At 40.7% G+C, this 23475-nt stretch overlaps 2 protein-coding genes across 2 annotated transcripts in view; both read left to right on the top strand.

Annotated features, from left to right (window-relative positions):
* The first annotated feature begins 3812 nt into the window (after positions 1 to 3812).
* rnf182 (ring finger protein 182) lies at positions 3813 to 4697 on the top strand. The gene has a single exon (XM_071897407.2). The coding sequence runs from the start codon at positions 3813 to 3815 to the stop codon at positions 4695 to 4697; it is 885 nt and encodes a 294-aa protein (XP_071753508.2).
* Positions 4698 to 13512: 8815 nt separating this feature from the next.
* Positions 13513 to 23475, top strand: part of ranbp9 (RAN binding protein 9) — a 29255-nt gene continuing 19292 nt past the window's right edge. Inside the window, exons 1-3 of the mRNA XM_071897400.2 lie at positions 13513 to 14107; positions 17127 to 17238; positions 19848 to 19900. Coding sequence (XP_071753501.1) covers positions 13891 to 14107; positions 17127 to 17238; positions 19848 to 19900 — 382 coding nt within the window. The 5' untranslated portion in view covers positions 13513 to 13890. The remainder of the gene's footprint in view (positions 14108 to 17126; positions 17239 to 19847; positions 19901 to 23475) is intronic.

Here is a 23475-nt window from a genome sequence, read left to right on the forward strand (position 1 = left end):
TGTAGTTTGACGCAGCTCCAGACAACTGCTGCTTGTTTTGTTGTGGTTGAGGTTGTTGACGTCAGGTTTGTGCGTGTGCGTGTGTGTCTGTGTGTGTGTGTGTGTGTGTGCGCGCGCGCGTGTGCGTGAAGGGTGGTGATTGTTGGGGTATGACGTCATTATGAAGCGCTCGTCTGCTCCCCTTAGAAAAATCACTATAATATCCTATCGGGCCTTATAGTGTCTGCGGTGTTCAATAGTGAGTTTATTGTGCTTCATGGTGTTTTATCTCCTATCTCTATAATATTCCTATAGTATTCCAATTGGGGCTTATAGTTTTGCTATGATATTTGTATAACATCCTTCTAAACTATATTGCAGGAGGATTGTAGCTCGTTCTGGGTTAAGTCATCCTCTGGTTTTGTAGCTGTGTAGTCAAGATTAATGCTCCCTCACCATGTACATACAATGAGTATACACTATAAAGTATTGTTACACTATTATTAAACATTATTTATTCTGTATTATACCATGTGATACTATACTATGTCGTCGGATGCTGTTGTATGATTCCAAGTAGAGCTCTTCCATAGCTAACTTGCTTTCATCATCATGACATCACCCTTTGCATCTCATTACATCTCATTACATCTCATTACATCTCATTACATCTGGCCTGACGAGACTGTAAAGGAACTGAACTGTCGCTTGTTTTCCTTTCTATATGGGAAGAATACTAATTGATGTATTTATGCATTACGAATTTACCCACAAACTGTCTTACTCCACCATCAGCAGGTTATGAGGCTGACAATATAACATTGTTGCTTAAATCAAAAGTGATATTAGCATATATAATAACAGCATAACAACCTGAGTAACTTTCAGTGTTGACAGTTATTGAATAAAGGTCTTTTTAGCGCTTTATTTGGGTTAACAGTTTACACAACACATTAATACTACAGGAGGTTTTGTTTTGAAGTCTATTAAACTTCACCTTTGAGCTTGTCTTTAGGACTATAGGAAAAAAAAGAAAAAAAATTGGTTTCAAAGTTGATATGCACCGTTTGAAAAAAGCGACGCCTACTCTTACAAAATGAGTCATAGGATAGTCATCTACTGATTGTCTTGTCCATTTTTATTGCTTGGATCCTTGATGTTATTATTTATTTATGTATTTATTTATTTTTTACTATGTTGGCTTCATAATTGCTTCCTCTGGGATAAATACAGTTTTTTTTAATTGAATTGCTGCTGGGAGATTTGTGATGCAACTGCAAAGCCTCTGTAGTAACACAGTGCTGACGTGACAGAAGGGGCAGCAGGAGCTCACAAGCAGTGCAGAAGGAGAGTGTGGGGCTGATGACGATACAGGGATGACAGTGGACTGATGATGGAGTCAGAGTGAGTTCATCTTGCAGAGTAATGGGGGAAATGTGGACTACAAAGAGATAATGACCCATTTTCCTCCCATTATCCCTGCTGGTCTGTTCTGGCCGGGGATCAAGAGCCCAGTTCAGGGACAAACCGTGATCCCAACAATGTCCTGCTCCACTTTCTCCTGAGCAGCCCAGATTTCACTCCACACACACACACACACACACACACACACATCAAATGCTGAATGTACAGGCATGAAAATGGACTTTGAACTAAATCACACTACCAGTCAACAGTCTGGACCCACCTGACTGAATGTTCTGTGTTTTTCATTCTCTTAAAGCCATTTTGATCTAAAGGCTTCTGCTTAAACGCTTGAAATTAGTTTCTTAGACAAATATAAACAGTGAAGTTGATCCTATGTATGAATTTCTTTCCGAAGCCTTTTCCTTTCCATCAAGGCAAAGGGCGGCTGCTTTAAAGAATCTAAAATATAAGATAGTTTTGATTTGTTTAACACTTTTTTGGTCGCTGCATAATTCCATTTGTGTTATTTCATAGTTTTGATGTCTTTACTGTTATTCTAAAATGTGGAAAATCGTAAAAATAAAGAAAAATGTGCTGTATTTTACAAAAACACTAAACAAATTCAAGAGCGGTTTCTTGACCAGCAGGATGAAGTCAAACTCCTTCCATCTCACCAATCAGTTGATCCTTTTATGTGAAGCAGATTTCCACCTCCATCTCTCAAAGATCTGGAGTCTTTTCTTCTTGAAGAAAGCTCCAGTATCGCACTACACACAGTTCAGGACTTGATGGCAGCAGTGCAAGGAGGATTGCACTGTGTGTGTGTGTGTGTGTGTGTGTGTGTGTATACGGTCCTGCTGTCCCTGTCCCATGTGTCAGTATGTGCTGTGTAAGCTGTCAAAAACAAATTTCACCAAGACAAATTCCTGTATATTTATAGTACTTTGCAATGCAAAATATTCTATTTGTAAAGCTCAGATCTTCAGGAGAGAGAAGAGAGTTTTTCCTTCCTCCATGTTTTCAAAGTCACTGGATTTGCCAGCAGCCTGCAGGAGAGTTTGTCATCTTTCTTTTGACAATCCAGTGTGTTTTACATCCAGCGTTTCCACACAGGGCAGGGAAAGTATTGGAGATGAATTTCACGATTTCCAGGTCTTAAAAATGTATGGAAAAATAATGATGCGTTTGGTTGCAGGTCCGCTGTTAATTCATATATTGTGATATTTGTTGTTGTGAAGGACACACAGACGAGCACACACAGACACTCACAAACACAGGCTCAACCACACACACACACTAACACATTCTCATGCAAACATACACACATACTCGCATGTTTGCAGCACATGTACACACAGTCAGTCATGCTCACACACACACAAATATATGCACACACGTATACACAGACACATTCTCATGCAAACATGCATGCTCACTCATATGTTTGCAACCACATGTACACACACACACACAAATGCGCGCGCACACACACATACAAATTCTCAAGTAGACACACACATACTGTATGTTTGCAAGCACATGTACACACACACACAAACGCGCACATACACACACATACAAATACTCATGACAAGCACACATTTGCATGTACATATGCACACGCTTCATTGGACACACATACACACAAAATGCACACACAGGTGCACACACAGATATTCTCATGCAAACACACAAATTCATGTTTTCTCATACATATACAGTACATACACAGTCTCTCTCTCTCACACACACACACACACACACACACATACACTATTAACAGTGTACCAGAAAAGCCAAAGAGGTAATGTGTGTGTGTGTGTGTGTGTGTGTGTGTGTGTCTCGGGGAGGGTGAGCCACTAATTGGACTGAATTTCACTGAGTAACAAAAGAGCAGGCTCGAAAATTCCAGCTCTGGTTTGTACAGGCTCTGCTTTGTTGTCCCTTCGCCTCTGTTTGTTCTCTTCTAATGCTGTGTTAACAGTTATCTCTCTCTCTCTCCCCCACTCTCTCTCTCTCTCTCTCTCTCCCCCACTCTCTCTCTCTCTCACCCCCCCCTCTCTCTCTCTCTCTCTCCATGCGGCCCATGAAAGGTTTTTTGCCCGGCACGAAGCACAGTTACCCCAACTGCTCAGAGAGGCAGGCAACCCCGGGGCCAGAACTCGCTAGCGGCTTCCCACACACACACACACACACACACATTCCCAAATCTCTCTCTCTTGCCCTGTCACTCTCTCTCTCTCTCTTTCACACACACACACACACACTACAGGAGCAGGTCGGACAACCACGATGAACCCCAGACCTTCTGTGGAGTGGATCTCTGTCACTTTCTCCATCTATGGGAAACTCAGCGCTCAGCCCGGACCGTCGGTTGGATTTTTCTGTTAATCGCAAGAAGGGACGGGATAGTCCTTTGGGATAGGATGATGATTCAGCTGCAGGGCACTGAGGACGGTGGAGGCGGCGGCGGCACGGTGGACGGGCCGAGCACCGAGGAGCTGGAGTGTAAGATCTGCTACTGTCCGTACAGCCTGGGGAGCCGCAGGCCCAAAGTTCTCGAGTGCTGCCACCGTCTGTGCGCCAAATGCCTGGCCAAGATCCTGGACCTGGGCGAGTCGCCTCCCAACGCCGTGGTGTGCCCGTTCTGCCGCTACATCACCGGTCTGCCGGGGGAGGCGGTGAGCAGCCTGCCGGACGACTGCAACCTGGTGACGGCGCTGGCCCTCCAGAGCCGGAACCAGAGGAACCTCCACTTCCACCAGGAGGCGACCGCCGAGCTGCTCCTCAGCCCCAGGCACCTGAGCTCGCTGATGGGCAGCAACCCCGCGGGGTCCCCTTCCTCCTCCTTCTCCTCCGCCTCCTCCTCCTCCACCACCACCACCGCCTACTCCTCCATCCGAGGCTCGCCGAACTTCGTGGTCATCACCATCATGGAGCCTCCTCCTCCGCCCGTCTCCGGCCAGGAGCTCCACCTCCACCGCCAGCCGCGTCTCCCTCACCCTGCGGGGCTTTCCTCGGGCCGGGGCTACCGCTCCTCCAGCCTGGACTCCATGGCGTCCATCACGCAGCGGTGGACGGTGTGGAACTGCGCGGCGCTCCTGTGCCAGACCTCGGCCCGGGCGCTGGTGTGGGTGCTGGGGCTGCTGTACTTCAGCTCCCTGCCCATGGGGGTTTACCTGCTCATCATGCAGAGGACGACCCTCGGGGTGCTGCTGGTGAGCCTGGTTCCTGCCAGCCTGGTCATGATCATGGTCTACGGGTTCTGCCAGTGTATTTGCCACGAGTTCTGGGACTGCTTGCCGCCATAATGGGACCACATCAGTATGGAATGGTTTGCTTTGAACACGCTTTAGAATGGAGCTCCAGAATTTTCTATTTTCACTAATGGGGATGGGGAAGGGAGATTGTAACTGACAATGGGAACAGTTACCCAAATATGGACAAATTGTTCCATTTCTCTCCATTTCCTGATGTCATGCAATAACTTGAAGATTATGTAAGAGGAGAGCAAGAACAGATTATTTATATTTCAGATGGAATTCACAGTTTGGGGATTTTCAGTGCTTTCCATGTGTTTTGTTAACAGGTAATGTAATTTGTGTGTTGTTGTAGCTAAATAGCAAACTAACCAACTGTACTACCAGACTTAGATAAAACTTAAATGATTAATTTGGTTAATATTATCCAGAATTATTTTGTTGCGAGAAACATGAAGGAGTTTAAGGTAGTAATCACTGTCTCTGGCACCAGTGGATCTAATGTACTGCATAACAGTAATTCTCAACCTTTTCAGCTTGGACTCACAAAATTTCATGAAATGAGCCTGACGTCTTAAAATGCAAATAACGGGTTCTGTGCACGAAAAAAAGTGAGAGAAATAGGTTTCCCCACCATGAAAGGATTACGTGGAGGAGACTTCACCTAGAAACTTTGATGCTTTGCACAGGTAATTACACTCTGTAACACTCTAACCGTATGAAAATAATAAATAGAGAAGTTAAAGAGAAAGGGATCGTACAATGTAGGAAATCCGGACACCGCTACAGTTAATCTGTCTTCAGAAGACAAGCTTGGACAGCTCACGTTACTTCTTGTAAATGAGAAAGTGGGAGAAAGCCAATAGAAGTGTCATTACTGTGGGTGAAGTTTTCATTTTCAAGTGAAAGTTTTTCTTGAAATCCTAACCTTAACCATATTGTTTTAGTTGCCTAACTTTAACCAAAGTTTTAGTTGCCTGAACTTAAATGTTAGCTAACATTTTCCACATGACAAACAGGTGAAAATGTCAAGTCACATAATCTTTTCGTGGTGGAGGAACATAATCTTTAATTCTATTTCCTGTCCAAAATGCGTATTCTGCATTTCAGTGTTTTTGCTCATTTCTCAACATTTTGTGAAACTGTGTTGACTTTTGACAACAAATAGTGATTTTTATTTTCCCTTTCCAGGCCATTTTATGCTACAAGAGCCGGGCTGTGTGTGTTTGTTGGTTTGTAATGCCCGCTGCTTAGGGGAATTACGGTATGTGCACTTTAGGCCTTGCAGAGCCTAAAGGCCAAGAGCTCTACAGAAGGGAAATACAGTGTGCTCTCGTACACCAGGCGGTACGGTAGAAGACAAACAAGCATGAGCCAGCTGTAGGTTGGTGCGCAGTCCACACACCAGGGAAGCAGCTGCTCAGTTTCTAACGGTAGTGAGTAAGTCCACACAGGAATTAAATATTTTGTTCAGCGATTCTCTCTCAGTTCCAACAACACTGTGCTAACACAGCACTTTGGTGTTAACAGGCAGAGATTCTAGAAAGTAAATAAACCCCAATCGGCTGATCTTTGAAGGTGACATCACCTGGCACCAAAGATCAGCCAATAGCAGATGGCAATTTCAGTAGCATGCTTTTTACCATTAGATGTCAGGCTTTACACAGAGAAACCCATTTATAACCAAGATTAAAAAACTGATGATACATTTGTAATTTAGAAACATGTTTTTTTCAGATTCCATAAATCAAATTCCTGTCAACATCCTGCAGGCTGTTGGGGTTTCTGAGCTCCAGGTTGAGAACTACTGCTGTAACTTATCAGAGGGTCAGTTGTTATTAATGGAAATCACTTCTGACCAAACTGAATGAAGTGCAAATCTATTATAGACATGAATGATGGGTGTGATTAATCAGTCTCCTCATGTAGTGTTATAGGGTTTCTATTGCTTAAAAAGCTAACAACCCTCTTTTTTTTTCTTCACTGTATTGTATCGCTCTCTATATGGAAAACATCAAAAGATGAATATATTTTGCTATAACTAACATAAATGTGCACACTTTCAAGTTTTTCTAACGCTTTTGTAGTCACAATGAATATCTATGCAAAGAAATGGATTGTATAATTTATCAAATCTTCTAGTTTTTACTTTCCAGTCCTCAAACGGCAGGGAACATGACTTCTGATGGATAGAACGAACGGCCAAACAATAAGAAATGTATAAATAAAAGAAGTTACAGAAAATCCAGATGTCTTGGTTCACACTCAATGGGAATACATACAAATATTTATTTTCACATTCATCCAAAAGGAAAGCTTTAACTATGGAAATTGATGTGAATGTTAACATCGTTGCCAGTATATCCCACCAGCTTCATTTGTTTTATATATATGAAGGTTTTAATGCCAGAATTCAAAATATTCATTTTGAATAATAAGTGCTATGTGATTATTGAGTCATCAATAAGTAAGATTTGATGCTCTAATGTAGCACTATTTTATAAGCGATGGTCTTAGGTTGCTGAATAACTTCATGACTTACTTACATACTTTTCTACCAGCAATTATTTTCAGTCTAAGAGAAGTTCTCGGCTTTTTCAGATGCTGGATATCATTTTGGAACAAAACTCTTCATGTTCAGTCTTGTTGACAGCAGTGCAGTAGATGTAGAGGAAATGTGGTAATGAGTGAGGGGGCCCCATGCTGCAGGGGGGGCCCATGCTGCAGGGGGGGCCCCATGCTGCAGGGGGGCCCCATGCTGCAGGGGGGGCCCCAAAAACACTCTGCATTCATGGGAAGAGAAAGTGATGACTAGCGCCCCTGCTGGTTGCTTTCACTCCAGAAGAAAATCCCCATTAATTTCCCCTTTGTGTAATGTAAAATACATACACTACCAGTCAAAAGTTTGGATACACACATTTTTCTTTATTTTTACTATTTTCCACATTTTAGAATAACAGTAAAGACGTCAAAACTATGAAATAACACAAATGGAATTATGCAGTGACCAAAAAAAGTGTTAAACAAATCAAAACTATCTTATATTTTAGATTCTTTAAAGTAGCCGCCCTTTGCCTTGATGGAAAGGCAAAAGGCTTTGGAAAGAAATTCATACATAGGATCAACTTCACTATTTATATTTGTCTAAGAAGCTAATTTCAAGCATTTAAGCAGAAGCCTTTAGATCAAAATGGCTTTAAGAGAACATTCAATCAGGTGGGTCCAAATTTTTGACTGGTAGTGTATATATTCTACAAATTCATTTTTAATAATAAGTGCTATGTGATTATTTAGCCCATATTTAATCAATAGGTAAGATTTCATACCATTTTATAAGTGATGGTCTAACTTCCTGACTCACTTAAATACTTTAATTCCCGCAATTTCTAAGAGAAAAGGGTTTTTCAAAGCATTTTCAGATGCTGGATATCTCATTTTGGAATGAAACTCTTCATGCTCAGTCTTGTTGACAGCAGTGCAGTAGATGTAGAGGAAATGTGGTAATGAGTGAGGGGGCCCCATGCTGCAGGGGGCCCCCTAAAAAGACTCACTGAATTCATGGGAAGAGAAAGTGATGACTAGCGCCCCTGCTGGCTGCCTTCACTCCAGAAGAAAATCCCCATTCATTTCCCCATTGAGTAATATTAAAGAAATGTCATAAATGATGTTATGAAGTGAGTATTGGTCTCTGTAGGGAATTCTCCTTTCTCTTGCCCTCCTGCACAGGGGGGTCAGAGGTCAGATACAGAGCAGCACCCTGGAGCTGGTAGGGATTCAGTTTCTGCAGGGTGGGGGTTTGAACCTGGGTCCCTCTCTAGACCCCCTGCTGCTCCAACAGGAAGAATTAACAGTATGAACTTTACCAGAGTTCTTTGTTTTTGGCATTTTTTTTGCCTTTATGAGAGACTGGCAGAGAAAGGCGGATGACGTCGTGGGCCGGATTTGAACCCACTAGAGCCACCAGGACGTCCCATCACATTTTATCTTTTTTTTAATTCAACTTTTATTTAACCATGCAAATCAGTTTAGATCAAATTGTTATTTATAATGATGGCCTGGCAAGACGCAAACTGCCTCTTGATGGGGAACTTGATGGGGAGAGGAGAGAAAAATAAAATAAAAGAAAAGAACAGGCCCTTTACAGATGTTCTAGATGTTTAAAATTAAAATAAATGTTCAAATACAATAATAATAACAACAAAAATAATAATAGTGGTAGTAATAGTAGAAGTGAATTACAATTTTTTTTTTTAATTATTTGTAGAACTTCTGCAATGGTATTATTATCATTATTATTGTCATTATTTTCATTATTATTATTATGTATACATACAAATAACAGGGAGAAAAGATAGCAGGAGCCTGTTAAGAATTACAGTCAATTAAAGCAGACTGTTTCTAATATGGAAATGGAATCCCAGTCATGTTGAATCAAGGAGGTTTTACAAATCCACACTGCAATGTGTCTCTCAGTGAACTTTGATCTGGACCAGCAGAGGGCGTCACAGCGGCTCTCCTCACAGGGTTTTGTCAGATGTGTTGACTTCCTCAGACTTTCTGGCAAAACCTCCAGCTGTTTTCCTGCACTGACGAGCTGATAGCCAGTTTCTTGATTGTGTGTGTGAAATCTAAAGTACTGGAAACTATCTGCTGATACGGATCATGACTGTTCTTCCTCCGCTGCTTCTCCGGATTCTCTCCTTTTATATCTCTCCGTCAATAAAACTCCTGTCTTTGAGTAAAAAAACACAAGAAATTGGTGTTGTCAGTTATTTCCTGAAAAACAAATTCCTGACGTGATGAACAGATGCCAGAGTGTTGGAGTGAACTGTGTGTTTACTCTGAACAGTCTGTTAACAAACCTCTCTGCTCTGTCACTGTAACTATGCATGTAGCTGAAACGACCCGCTGAACCCAGACCAGACCGGGACATGGGTGTGGTTTTGGGTTTTGGGTTTTGGGTTTTCCACACAGGACAATACAAACGCTGCAAGAATGTTTAAAATTCTACTTTCTGTTATTACAACATACCTGACGCTGTGTGAATCACAGCAGTGGAAGAAAGTGATTCAGTGTATTTACTCAAGTACTGAGGTGCCTTTACTTTACTCGAGTATTTTCATTTTGTGAGACTTTATGCTTTTACTCCTCTACATTTCTCTGACAGCTGAAGTTACTGTAGTTTCTCTGCAGAGTAATGTTGTTAAAATATGAGACGTTGTCAAAGTTGAAGGAGGGAATGAACCAGCTTCTTTAACAGAATCTTTACAGGTTAATGCAAAGAAAATTGAACACAACACTCAAATAGGAGACTGTCCTTAAAGATTAATGCTTTTAATAGATAAGATAAGATAAGATAAGATAAGATTGACTTTATTGATCCCATAGGGGACATTCGGGTGTCACAGCAGCAATGTACAGTACAATGGAAGAAAGAACAAAGTACAGGAAGGTAAGAAGGATATGAAAATAATAAGGTAAATAAAAATAAAAAATAGTTCAGAAAAGATATAAGGCAATATAGATAAATATAACTCTATAAAAACTATAAAGACAAACAATATAAAACTATTAAAAAGTGTCTCATGTGTCCAAAGTGTCTGAAGTGATGTTGAGGTGCTGAGCATCTCAATAATACTCAATAATAATAATAATAATAATAACTTTATTTGTATAGCAGTTTTCCAAAAACAATGTTTACAAAGTGCTTTACGTACAATAAAACACAAAGAGACAGTGATGTAAACGTACAACAATTAAATAAAATAAAGTTGGATAAAAAGTAAAAGCAAAAAGCAAACAAAAAAAAAACAAACAACAAATGAGGAGCTTCATTAATGCAAGTCCTCTCCTGGGCAAAGAAAACATAAAAAGTAGAAATAATGCAAGAAATACACAGATACAACTAGAAAACAAACAGAGATGCAGCTAAACACTGAGAGCATTTTACATAAAAGTGTGTCTCTAACCGCAAGAACGTCCCCCAAAGAGACAGTCATAAATAAGTAAATAAATAAAAACAAGTAATAAAACGTGAAACACAATTACAAAGGGAAAAATCAAATGAAGTTATACAACTATAAGGAGCAATTCACATAAAAGCCTGTCTATAAAAGTGCTTTTAGAAGGGATTTAAAAGTTCCACACCTAACACTCCATGAAGGTATTTCTACTTTTACTCGTGGGATATCCGTCTTCCACCACTGCTGAACTGTCCTGTGGCTAAACCCCACCCACCTGGCACTCCAGGCAGGTTAAAACAAACACAGAGACTTATTTTCTAACACGATTCCACTCAGCTCTGCTTCTAACAGGAGTGAGGCTTGTGATAAACAGTCTGGGCCTTCTGTGTGTTTCACAGCGGACCTGATGTCTGAATCGAGCAAGTGCTTCCCTACAGGGAGCATAACATCATTTCAGATTCCTTTTTAGTGATGCAATGAACATTCCCACATGTTGGTGCGAGGGACGTTCACAGGCTGAGAACTCCCATCAGCCCCCTCTCTCCTTCCTAACTCACATCAGATCTACTGGAATCTATTGGAACCGATGGGTTTAAATCGTCCGTAACAGGAAAGCATATCCCAGAAGCCATCAGGATAAAAAGGTTTACAAAGTCAAGGTGACGATGATGATGGGGGAGGACAGAGTATTAAAACATCCTGCTCCAGTAGAAGTACTGTTACTTTGCTGATGTTCTACTTAAGTAGAAGTAAAAGTACTGCTGTAAAAATCTACTGAAGTAAAAGTAAAAAGTGTCTGATTTAAAATGTCCTCAGAGTAAAAGTTCCTGAGTTCCTCTTTAGAACAGAGAACGTTGTTAGCTGTGATCTTTTCCATGTGATTCTAAAAGGAGAGAGGTCAGAGTTCAAACTAGATTCTTTTCACTGGAAACATTAGAAATGACAAAATAAAGTGCAGAAACAAAGTAAAGTCAGATTCCTCTTCTCACTGTGAATGGATCCACAGTTTGTCAGTTTACGTTGATCCAGTTTCTGCTGCTGATGGAGAGACACAATCTGTTCTGTGATGGATGGAGTTAAAATGCAGTGAAGTACAATACTTAAGTGAAAATTGACTTAAGTAAAAGTAAAATTACTGACTTTAAAAAATACTGAAAAAAGTACACAAAAAAGCGACTCAAGTACAGTAACGGGAGTAAATGTAATTAGTTACGTCCACCCTTGGTATTTGATTTGCTGATATTCCCCTAACAACAAAGAAAAGAAAACACTGTAAAATACTGTAATATTCCTATAGGGACTTAGTCTTGGTACTCAATAGTGAGTTTATGGTATTTGTACTTTATTTGTACTTTATGTTTTATCTCTTATGGTATCACTATAGGATTTTCTGTGGTTTAATCTTTTGAGATATAGCAGCGGTAGGCCATTATATTTTAAAGTTTTGCTGTAATATTTATATAGTATACTTAATTTACTATGGGATTCCTGTAGTTATTTTTCATAAGGTTTATCTCTAATCTGTTTCTTTCTGTCTTCTTCATGACTTTATAAGTGGTATAACGCCATTTTTATTTTCTTAATGATCTCATGTCATTTCTGACCTGCTGACTGGTATCCTCAGGCAGGCCAGGCCTATTCAAAATGATTGATTAAATCTCTGATCACTGATCAGATCACTAGGCCTGAACAGTCAGCAGCATCGGTCACTAATACAATGTTCACCTATTTGAAATTGCTATTCCTATTCCTATTATCTCATTAACATCAATGTTTTTATTGTAAACTAAACAAGAGATGTAGATGTAAATAAAGAGGAGGGTGAACTACAGTGTGGCCTCCGGTAATGATCAATAGAAGGAAACAACAGCCAATATAAACCAAAATTAATTATATTTTCAGAAAAGCATTAATTTATGATTTTATTGTTAAAAGGCCCTATCCTTAGATCAGTTTGATGCCACTTACAGTGCTGTGATATATACCATGAAGTTATAGCATAAAGATTTATGTCACCTAAAAAGTGTCACATTCCCCCACTTATTTCATACTGCATATATTTGATATTTTCCTCATATATTTTCATATTGGACTCATCCTGCAATCATTCATACATTTCTACTAAACATATTCTTGTGTTGAAATAGTCACTTGTGTATGTTCATATAATCCCAATTTGTTATCTTATTATTTCTATTTTTCTTTATTGTATCCTATTAGTATTTGGTGCTGCAACAGCCCAGTTTCCCTTATCTTATCTTATAAGGTGTAAGCTGAGACTTGAAGAAAAGTGCTGCATAAATAAAGAACTGATAATAATAATAATAATAATAATAATAATAGTAATGGTGATAGGCTAATACTGAACCAAACAATGCCCCGAAATGTGCTCTCTGTCCATGTCTAAACAGTTGTGTTGGCAACATATTGATGAGTTGACTATTCAAATAAAAGAAAAGAAAAGAAAAATGATTTTAGCTGAATTTAGCTGGGTTACCCTCCATTAAATCTCTGGGAAAAGCAAGCACTTTGTAACTGTAAAGAAAAGAACTGTAGAAATAAAGTTATGGTGATGATAATGGGAAAGATGATGATGATTATGATGATGGTTATGATGATGATGATGATGATGATGATAATAGGGATTATGATAATAATAACGGTGATGATGATGCCCCTAAATGTCTCCTCTCATCGTGTCTAACTATACTGGCAGCCTACTGATGAGTCAGTCCGTGTCCAGTGTTCAGAGTATTGCTATGCTTTAGGTTTCTTACTGTTCATTCTGTGTATTTACTTCACATTCCCATAGGAAGTGAGTGGAGTTGCTCTGAGCCAATCAGATTTGCGGATAACGCTCGGACAACAAACAAAAGATCGAGGCTAGCCGAGCTCATTATACTTTGTCGATCCGTCTAGCCTGACGTTAGTTGTTACTTTGCTCTAAATATCGACCAGCTCTTCTGTCTTGTAACTACTTTCTTCGGATCCTATGCGCCAGGCAGTGTTGTTTCGGTGGCTCAATTTGCGGCTTTGTGTCAGCTAATGTCAACCTGAGCCATTTTAGCAATCGCTTTGCTGTCGCTGGCAAAGCTAACGCGTTAGCTGGGTTAGCTAGTCGGCTAACCAGCTCTGGCTACTTTCCTGCGACCAGCGAAGCCAGTTAGCCTAGCCTGCTAGCTAGCTAGCTTTGCTATCCCCCTAAAACTTGACACTGACTGACACAAGTGGGTCTGGCTTGTTGCTGACAAGCCATTTTTACTAAAACTCGTTCCGTAGCTATGTCTGGGCAGTCTTCGGGCTGTGGGTTTCTAATGTCGGTTGTTGTTCACGGAGACTCGGCTCTGAACGAGCAGGAAAAGGAGCTCAACCAGCGACTCCGACGGCTTTATCCAGCCGTAAATGAAAACGAGACTCCGCTTCCTCGGTCCTGGAGCCCGAAGGACAAGTTTAGCTACATCGGTCTCTCTCAGAACAATCTTCGTGTGCACTATAAAGGTATGACATAAAGATAAACTTTAGTTTAGCACTTTACTGCCCCATGCTAACGTCAGTGAGCTAAGTTTGCTAACGTTAGTTTAGCTTGACTGTTAGCGGGCTAGCCAGCTGCCGTTGTGGCTAAAAACAAAGTAGGCTAGGCTAGTAGCTTCATCAACAACAAGACAGAGGACATCTTGCAAACCGACCAGCTGGCGAGGTGTATCCCCAGCCAAAATTGACCTACTAGCTCGCTAGCTTGCCTGCTATTTTGCCGTCCAATTTCCCAGCATTATGAACTGTTATCAACAAGCTCTCAGGTGGATAATCTGTCAGACTAGCTGACAAAATATGGGAATTTATATTTTGAGGTAAATCACCATAAAACAAAGTAGAGCTAGAGCTGGTTTGGCTCGATCTGCCAAGTAACATAATCAAGCCGTTTAGCCAAAATGGACTAGGCTAGACAACCCTTATGAAATTTAGCTTTATTGGGTAACGTTAATTACACACGAAGAATTACACATTGTCAAATATATATTAGCCCAAGTTAATCAACAGAAGTGCCAGTCTTTCCCATAAGTAGTTATAGATGACATTATAGCCAGTACTTTGCTACTGACGGTTTAATATCAAGTGCCATCTCTGACACTCGGGTTAGACTAGTTGCTTAGCTCGGCTATCCGGAGGGTTTTTGGTGCAGGCCTACAAGAAAGGCTAGTGTAAAAAAGGTGCGACTGTGCTTCCTGGGTGTGTTCTACTATTCTGAGTCTGACTGGCCCTCTTCACACACTCTTCCTTGTTACACCTAGAATCTTCTGTCCTTTAAAAACAAATTCACCTGAATGTTTCTTAGCAGGTATGTAGATGTTAACTAACTTAGCATAGCAAGCATACAGACAGTGGAAACGTTTCAAAGAACCTCTAGTCAGCAAACACACAACTAGCCTACTTGAGACAGGCAGACTTTCTGACATGTTGCAGTGCTCCACATTATGATTTGCATTTCCACAACAGTATTAATCAGAGCTGGAATTTCAGGCTATCCGTGATTAACCAGGTTTTAATAGTAAATGTCGTTACAGGCCTTGTCATTTCATAATTGGCTCTATTAAACATTATTAGTCTTTCAGAGAGTTCATTGAATTGAATCTGAATCACACTCAAATAAATGGTCTGTTTTGTCAGTACAGGGAGGAAATGGAATATTATGAAAATAGGTGGCCTCATCTGTCAATATTAACCATTTAAATGTGCCATTATCAGAAACAAAATGTTGCACTTTTTTTTTTTTTTTTTTTCAAAAACTAAATGTCACTTGTGTCCAAATGCTAAGGCCTATTTTAAATTTAATGATATAAATAAATAAGAAGAACTGTTGGAGTATTGCATTTTGAAACTTTTCATCAGAAAGTGACATTGTTGTTGGCTGTGATGTTGCAGAGCTGCCAGGTGACACCAGTTGAACATGGTCAAATAATCCACATCTCTTTAGAACAGGCCCAGTACACTAATGAGCCCTCTCCCACTCAAGAACAACTAAAGTGTATCACTAAAACCTTGAAAAAGAACTTCAACAGCGTATGGCAGAATGTAGGAATAATAATTATTAGTAAGATTATTACACACCATAAGCCACATGCTTGTGGCTTATGGTGTGGCTTACACCAACCTGCAAGCAAAAAATTGAACAACAAAATTGGGGAAAAGGTAGTTATGGCAGTAATGTTCCTTAATCCCATGTATACCCCCTATTACTGGAAGTCAAGCGGTAATCCGGTAATCATCACACTTCATCATCACTACAAGGAACTCAGAGATTTTAATATGGGGTGTGACTGTCATTTCTCTAGCATTTCCCCCACCTGGCTGTTGTATTTGCATGGCATCCATTTTGTCACAGAAACAAATGTGAAATGGAGGTGAAAAGGTTTGTCTTGGTCTACTGGGAAGAAAATACAAAACAAATGGAAGCCACATCCAGTAATTCTCTCAAGATCAGGGTGGGAAATTACTGCCAGCCAAATGCTGGTAGATTTTAGTTTCAGATGGTGAACTCCAGCAGATACATTTGCAGGTAACCAGCCATCATTTAGAAAACCTATTCTATTCTCAAAATGGCGAAAGTGGCTGCTGATGGATCTGTAGCCCAGCAGGTAGAGCGCTAAGGGCCGATCACACAGGACGCATTTTGAAAGCTGAACAACGCAAGACGCGCTGTACTGCCTTTTTTGTTGAAGGCTACAAAGCAGAGCAGCCTGCTGTGTTTTGTCATGTTGTTGCTAGGCGACCATAGAATCAGCTGACGATAAGCTGAGCTAGCTACAGTAAAGTTAGCATGATTTAGCTAAATTATACAATTATTATAAACAGTAAAAAAAAAAAATGAGAGAACGGTTTCAGAGACCTCGAGTGCAGCTCTAGTTTGGCTCCAGCCGGCTGTTCTGATTAAATTGTGGTAACTCCGGTTTGTGAAGTCCTGAAGCTCCACTTGATCCTCCATGTTTATTGTTTACAAGAGTCACTGCAGAAGCCCCGCCTCTCTGTTGATCCGATTGGACAGTGGAAAAACTGACCATGACTAAGGAAGTTGAACTTTTTTCAACTCGGGCCGTTCAAGGTGCTTTTCCAAAAATGCGAGGTGCCTAGAGAGGAAAAGCGGTAGGCGCTCAGCAACGCAAAACGAGCGCAGAAAACGCTTCACTCGCATTGAAAACTACTAGAAAAGGCCAGAGTCTGCTCTGACATGTCCTGTGTGATCGGGCCCTAATGTTGCCAGGGTTAGGGGTTTGATCCCCTCTGGAGCCACCTGTTCTAAAAACAGATGTATTCATAGTGCTTTGAGGTGCTTTGGATAAAAGTGCTCGCAAAATGGAAGATGTATAACAAATTTTGGGATTCAAGAGCCCCAGAGAAGTTGGCTTCCTTCCCAGCGTCATACCCAAGATTTCTCTCCTCTCTGTTAATATCCAGACCCTGTATCCACACCTAATAACTAGACCCTGTTGCTCTTGTCCTCTTGTTTTACCCCCACCCAAAGGTCATGGCAAGACCCCTAAAGACGCAGCGTCTGTACGAGCCACCCATCCCATCCCCGCCGCCTGCGGTGTCTACTACTTTGAGGTGAAGATCATCAGCAAAGGCCGAGATGGGTAAGGAGATGGCACAAGGCACAACCTTCGGAGATAGACCACAGTGCTTTATTTACACTTTATTTTTTCCTTTACAAATGGCCTATGCAAACTCAACTACCCTAACTAATAAAAAACGCTCATATACTAGACCCCGTAATGTTATAGTAGATGCAAAATGGCTGCCAACAAGAGCAGAGATCCGCTCAGGGCTTTGATTAGATGTTATACCAACAAAGCATGCCCACAGAACTGACTTCTCATCTGTCTTTACATGCAGTTTAACTCATAAAACATTGTAACTCTCATCCGCGTTGCTAGCTCATCTAAAGGGCATAAACTTGCATCAGCTTTTTAAGTAAATCCACATGCTGTTCAGCATTTAGTGCGGTCATTACACCAAATGTCACTCTTCATAAACAACGGATCATGTGGGATTTTAAAAACTAGACATGGATTTGGCCCCGTTTAGTGTGAGGCGGGGTGGAAATACAGCAGTTCAGTCCTGCTCTGTGGTTTTAGAAAGTCACGATTTTCTTCTTACTCTTTCATTATTATTCGTTATGAATTAGGATTAATCTTTAAACAAAGATTACATGCCCACAGGAGTTTACAATCCTATTCTTCTCCTCTTCATACCTGAGGTTGCTGTCTTCGTTCAAGCTGCTCACATCCATGCCAAACCCAACACTGATCCCAGCAAGTTCTTGCCATTTTTACTAACAATGGACACTTCTGCCGAAATGCTGATGTATTTTATTCATTACAAACTGTGTAGATCCCAAAACTGTGCACAGTCTTGCACGGCTTGGTCAGGTTGAATAGTTATTTCGAGGTTTTGACGAGTGTGGAATTCAGTCATGTCATCCAGAGGACACTGATACCCTCGCTGTGTTGTGAAATGTTGTTGATGAAAAATAAGTCCAGGTCAAAGGCTGCGTTCACACTGCAGGCCTTCTTGCTCAATTCTGTATTGCTGCTCGTATCTGATCCTTTTAGATGACTGTTTATATCTATTCTAGGATGAAACCTGTATACGATACCAATATGAACTTGTCAAAAAGACATAACACGCGCAGAGTAACAGTAACTCAAGATGTCAGTCTGTTTTTGTACCTAGGCTTCTCCCGCTTGTTTCATCACACTTCAGTTACAGTATGTGCCGTCGGGTTTTGACTGAATGGAGGCGTCAAGTCGTCTGTTTGGCTTTCTTTCATTGTTGTGTCTCATTGTCCTCCATGCTAATGCTGTCCCAGCCAAGCTGCCGTAGGCGCCAAGATTTTGACACAGTCTGATGTGAACACTCAAATACAAGTAGGCATGTAGATCACATGACACGGGAAATTATTTTATTCCACATATCCATGTGGTCCGGATCAGAAATGTGACTCCATGCCGTTTTTGCTGTGCACACCGATTAGAAGACGTCAGGTCTGAGTCACATGAGGGAAAATTTCTGAATTGGGGAAACTTTCAGCTGCAGTGTGAATGTAGCCAAAGCCCCAGTGAGGAAGTTTCATTACATGTCTAGTATAGCAAATAAGGTTTTTAGAAATTCATATCAAGACATAGCATAACAACTAAAATATCTAATGAGCTAAAGACCATAGCAAAGATCTTTATTTGGCGGGTGGGGGGGCTGACCTGAGTGATTAGCTGCCGTGTGCAGCAGTGGATAGGCAGAGCGAAGCCGCATGCCACTTAATCATGCAATCCCAGTTATCAGACATTGTCTTTGATCCTCAGAGGGCCGGCGCTCTCCGAGGATCCTCTCCGATCTGCTTCGATCTACTGGATTTCTGTCACGGTGCAGTGTCTGCACAGACTAGAAAATAAGAGGATTTTATCTTATCACAGTTAAACCTAGTTAGATCAGTTTATTCAAGTGTTACTTCACAATAAAATGTTGATTAGCTGTACACTATACACTGTTAATAATGGAGTATGTAGAGTCATGAAACAGTTACTGAAAGACGCATCCTGGATAGTGCAGCCTGATGACAACATTTGGAGCCATTGTAATTTCTTATTGTATCATAATTGTGTATCGTTAGGCACATTTTTCAATTCTGATACAGCTCTAAATCAATACTATTTTCTTGGGATGCACCAATAAGGTTTTCTGGAGCCAAATCCGATTCCCAGACTTTCTACTAACAGCAGATCATTTGAAAGTGCACAGCTAGCATAATTAGCAAAATTATAATATAGCACTGTGTTTAACAGATTGTTGTTATGGCTGACTATCTATGTGTAAATAAGTCTTAGGTACTGGTAGCACATGATACTGAAATAGCGAGATCTCTATCAGATATTTTGTAAAACTGCCAGATGGACGACATGCCTACACCACTAACGTTCTGCTGACTGACGCAAATTAGCTCAGACGTTTTACTGCATGTTCAACCGCTTTCCTAATACAAAAATGTCAACTTTTTTAAATTGGCCAGTTGAAATGGTGATCGGCCGATCGCCGTCGACCTGTTTACAGCGTTTATCGTCCAACTATGACCGGTGGCCTCCTACTATTTCCTATACCATTCTTTATTAAGTGAAACTTGAGTTCTCTTCATTCTGTTTTCCTTTCTACTTGTATAAAATAAATAAACTATCAACTGTCTGCTCCACAGGTACATGGGTATCGGCCTCTCAGCTCAGGGTGTAAACATGAACAGACTCCCTGGTAAGATGACACTGTGTGTGTGTCTGTGTGTTTTTGTGTCACTATTTACTGCTGCTGCCTTTTGGGTGTGGTGAAAAGACTTTTTTTTTTGTTTGTGCTTTCCACTGTCTGTGTCTATAGAGGTATTTTTTAAATGCTTTTGTGTGGGTGTCTTTTTGTCTTTGCACTTATTGTCTGGGAGAGATGTACCTTGGATAGGTTGGTGCAGGTGTGAGCTAAAGACTATTAATTTGAATGTGTTGTCTGTCGAATATCCGATTGCATATGCCTGTTGCATGTTGTTAGAGCGTGGTTAAAAAAGCAGGGTTCCTACACAGGTCTGGAAAATCAGTTTGATAATTTCCATGCAGTGTCTTTTGGCTCACCTGCTAAGCGCTGCTAAACTAAAAAAAAATCCCTGCCAAGAATCATTTTTACCGGCTAAAATAATTAACATACATTTTTCATAGACGTCACCCTACCTGTTTTCAGCTCTGTTTCGTGTATAGAATCAGTTACTGTGTGTTAATTTAAAACTTGGTCACTCACTTATACAATGGATCAAGTTTATAATTCATCATGAAGTGCAACAGAATTGTAATTGCAAGAGAGCGTTTTGAAGTGTAGTTTGAAATGTTGGTAACAGGCAAATACCAAAGACTAGGCTATATATAACTGAGGCATTCAGATGCTATCGTCTGGAGAAGTTGCACCCAGTGTGGAGGGTTACACTTATTGATTTATCTGCCAAAGACAACTTTTACCAGCATTTGGCACTTGGCAAGGTTGGGAATTGCACAAAAAAAGTCTAAGAAAATATAAAAATATGTACACTACTGAAAGTCTTCTTCAAGCCATCTCGCACCATATCAATAACTTTTTGGAAAACAAAATTCTCGTTACTTTTTATTAACTGCCCACGGAGTTGGACGGAGGTAATCCGACATATGGAACTGGCAAATCTTGACAGTTGCATAGCGTTGGTGGAGGTATGAGCTCTGAGTGCCATCTAGTTGTATTACACTTACTGCCAAGATAAGTAACTTTAAACATAATTTTCTTGGGTGGCCTAAGACTTTCACACAGTATTGTATATTTGAGGTTGTAGACCAACTGTCACTTTGTGTATTGAGCTCTTGTGAAGAATATTCTTCAGCTATAGAGTAGTACAGCCTAGTTGATGGTTATATTGCCCTGCCACTATCAACATACTGTACATATTGGACACCGACCAAAATCTTCAAATCCAGCTAACAGATTAAAGTCTGGCCGAAACGTATGGAAGATGGAGATCAAAATATATTTAAGAACCCTACATAATGTCTGTTGAATATCTGACACTGTCACAGTTTTCGAGGTATTCCTAAATAAAAGGGCTCTGCCAGCAACTAGGGCTCGGTATCAAAACAGAAATGCCTATGCAGTGTTTCCCACAGGTTGTCAGTTTAATTTGGCAAGCCCAGTAGCTCATAATTTTTCAGGCACTAAAATCTCTCAATCTAGTGAAGTCTAATGGCACTGCAACATTAGCTGACTATTATACTTGCATCTGATTGAGGCTACATTTCAAACTGAAGAATCAGATAGGAGCAAACTTGCATTCAGTTTGTATTGGCACAGCCACTCTTTCATCATAGTTGCAGCGATGATGGTTGTTGTAGTTCAGTACCGCGTTTTCAGCGCTTGGTAGCATTAAATCCTGATTGTTTGAAAACTACATCAGCTTCATGTATTACGGCACTCAAAATGAATCTAAAACATAAATTTACTTGGCGGTCTGTTAATATTAGGCCGGCCTGCCCTGCTAAATGAACATTGTATGGGAAACACTGCTTTGCTTATTGTAACATTTTGGGTTTTTTTGGATAGATATTGATGATATGGTATGGTATCAAAAAGTTTGAAAAGGTTGAATTCTTATGATGTGGACACAGATTTTCTTGTGGTTTTTGAGTATTTTTACCAAAATGAATGTGGCCTGAGTCTATTTAGGAAAGCATATGGGAGAATATTACAAAGAAAATACTCTATTACATAAAGAAACAGAGCAGAAAGGTACTGTTTAAGAACTAGTATCCAACTCTGTATCATTATGCAAGGATTTCTCTTGCTAGCCATCCATGGCTGCTGCTGCTCGCTCTCTTTGCCGTGACGTGACTCTAGTAGGACGGTGTTGGCAGACGTCGACCCCTGCACTGTACAGGGGTTATCAGGCCACACAGGGGGGGGGGCCTCTCCCCAACACTCCTCCACCAGTCTGAGGATTAGACCCACCCAGCAGCCCCAGTCTCGCTCTACAAAGATAACAGGAGGCTCAGAGCAAACTGCCAAGTCCCAGCTAATGGATAAATGCTAATGACAATTTGCTAATTGCGAGGGGCCGTTGCCAAACTGCTGCAGAGTTGAGTGCTTTTCGCCGGTGATGGATGCGGCGACGGCAGGATTAATAATGCGGTTCGGCTATAACTCACAGGATCACACCACTTGGTTTCTAATGTTAAAACAGCCCTCAGGCCGTTTTGCTGTAGCAGAGGCTGGTTCTCCTTCCTCGTGAGACCCATAGATAAAAACAGAGGCCTTTTAATGGTTGGGAGCAAATTGCTCCTAATCCACACACAAGAAATTGGTGTGTTTAGTTTACTTGAATTGAAAGTTTCCATGAATGATCTGTTTGTTGAGTGAATTTCAAGACCTTTGGGTGCCTGAAGGCTGTTTCAAAGGAGTCGTAAAATTTCATTAATGCATAAGACGTCAAAACGAAAGGAGGCATTCATTTTCCATTCTTTAAAAACATACTCTTTGCAGATACATATTTTCTGTGCAACAACACTGAAATGTATTACAACTGTTAGGAATCTAATACCTTCTTTTATAGAGGAAGAATTCAATATGTGTAGATATATATAGCCACAACAAACTCATAATCAGGTTAAGTTCGATTTGGTAATGAGTACAGCAACACAAACAGAGGCTGGAGGCACTGAACTCAAAAACCAAAGAACGACCGTAAAGTGCAAAATGCTTGGAAATCTGCAAAACCTGGAAATATTATATCCAACATGCTGGGAAAAACTGAATGAGCCATTTCGTTCAGCGAGGTTTCCTGGTGACTGGGAAGACTGTTCTGTAACCTGCTGAAGGGCCTTTGAGCAAGACGGTGAACCCGCTACCTGCTGACTTGTATTAAGGTTCTCTGGATTAGGGTAGAGGCTTAAAATGCCCCAAAAAATATATAACAAGAACATGTTTCAGCTCCACAGCCCTCATAAGCAACCTCTTCGTGTTGCTGATGAGGGTTTCATCACCATAACACATTTATTGTGGCTTCTCAGTAATGACACAACTTGTCCATGTTTTGGAGTGTGCTGGTTATATTTAAAAGTTTTAAAAAGCAGAGCATGAATTTCTGACTTGGGGCATGTTCACATTATCCCACTATTTTGTACCAGCGCCTATTCCCCCCCCATGAAAGGCTTCTTTTTAGGCAGAATGGAGGACTTTCTAAAGTTCACAAAAGTTCAGCTTTCTAGATCATTCAGTACACGCTTTTTTTTGTGAATTGATCAATCACAGCGAAGAAGAGGCGGGGCTCTATA

The sequence above is a fragment of the Centroberyx gerrardi genome, chromosome 13 (genome assembly GCF_048128805.1).
Source record: "Centroberyx gerrardi isolate f3 chromosome 13, fCenGer3.hap1.cur.20231027, whole genome shotgun sequence".
Lineage (NCBI taxonomy): Eukaryota > Metazoa > Chordata > Actinopteri > Beryciformes > Berycidae > Centroberyx > Centroberyx gerrardi.